At 57.4% G+C, this 1261-nt stretch overlaps 1 protein-coding gene across 1 annotated transcript in view; it reads left to right on the top strand.

Moving 5' to 3' along the window:
* The window catches only part of pip4p1 (phosphatidylinositol-4,5-bisphosphate 4-phosphatase 1), a 15013-nt gene that overhangs the window by 3351 nt on the left and 10401 nt on the right, over positions 1 to 1261 (top strand). The window contains exons 2-3 of the mRNA XM_020518258.2: positions 248 to 432; positions 984 to 1090. Coding sequence (XP_020373847.2) covers positions 248 to 432; positions 984 to 1090 — 292 coding nt within the window. The remainder of the gene's footprint in view (positions 1 to 247; positions 433 to 983; positions 1091 to 1261) is intronic.

Below are 1261 nucleotides of genomic sequence, written 5' to 3'. Positions count from 1 at the left end.
CCGGGGGAAGGTGACAGGGACTGAGAGGGGGTGGAGGAGGAGATGGACTGGGAGGGGGTGTAGGGGGCCGGGGAAGGTAACAGGGACTGAGGCGGGGTGGAGGAGGAGACAGGGACTGGGAGGGGGTGACAGGGAGGTGGTGTAGGGGGTTAGAGGAGGTGACAGAGATAGGGAGGGGACTGGTGTGTGTGTGCATGCATCTGTCTATCGATGCTGACTGCACTAACCTTGTTCTCCCACTCCGCAGCAGTGTTCCCGGAGAGCGTTCCGACCGTGTTTCCCGGCGAGGACCCCCCGCCGTACTCCCCCCTGACAAGCCCCGAGAGCGGGGGAAGTCCCGTTATTAATTGCCGTGTCTGCCAGTCTCTGATCAACGTGGAGGGCAAGATGCACCAACATGTGGTGAAGTGTGGTGTCTGCAACGAGGCAACGGTGAGGGGGCGGCGGGATGTGAAGTTGGTGGGTTGCGGGGGGTGTTGCTGGCAGAAAGACTGGAGGGTGGGGAGTGGCGAACTGGGCTGGGGGAAGGTCCAAAACACCCCTGAAGGAGGGTCAGCGCTGATTGATTTGATGGCAGCAGTCATTGCGAGCGATCTGACTGATCGGGTGTCCATCATCATTTCCAGAGAAATTAACAGCATTTCTCTCCTGATCTCTCTCCCCACGCCCTCCCGCACTCCCGCAACTATCTTTGTGTCCCCGTCTCTCTCTTTCTCTCTCTCTCTTCCCCCCTCTATCTCTGCTTTTCTGTCTTTCCCTTGCGCTCATTCTCCCTGCCCCTCTCCTGCTTTCTCTGTCTCTCTCCGCACCCTCTCCCACACTCACTCTCGCTGTCCCCTCTGTCTCTCTCGCTCGCTGCCGCCCTCTCTCCCGCTCGCTGTCGCCCTTCTCTCCCTGTCTCTCGCTGTCCCCTTCTCTCCCTGTCTCTCTCTCACTCTGCCTCCCCGTCTCTATGCCCTCCCCACTAACCCAACTCGCTGCAGCCCATTAAGAACGCTCCATTCGGGAAGAAATATGTGCGGTGTCCGTGCAATTGCCTCCTAATCTGTAAAGTCACTTCTCAGAGAATTGCCTGTCCACGACCATACTGGTAAGACGCACCATAATTTACTCCATTTCTACATCCCAACTCAGTGTACAGATATCTCCCTGAGAGAGGGAGGACAGAGAGACACCAGTCAGTGTACAGATATCTCCCTGAGAGAGAGAGAGAGGGGACTGAGAGACACCAGTCAGTGTACAGATATCTCCCTGAGAGAGA

Source organism: Rhincodon typus, chromosome 42 (genome assembly GCF_021869965.1).
Source record: "Rhincodon typus isolate 14 chromosome 42, sRhiTyp1.1, whole genome shotgun sequence".
In the NCBI taxonomy this organism is placed as follows: Eukaryota; Metazoa; Chordata; class Chondrichthyes; order Orectolobiformes; family Rhincodontidae; genus Rhincodon; species Rhincodon typus.
The sequence above is the reverse complement of the archived record's forward strand: the minus strand, read 5'-3'. Positions and strand labels throughout refer to the sequence as shown.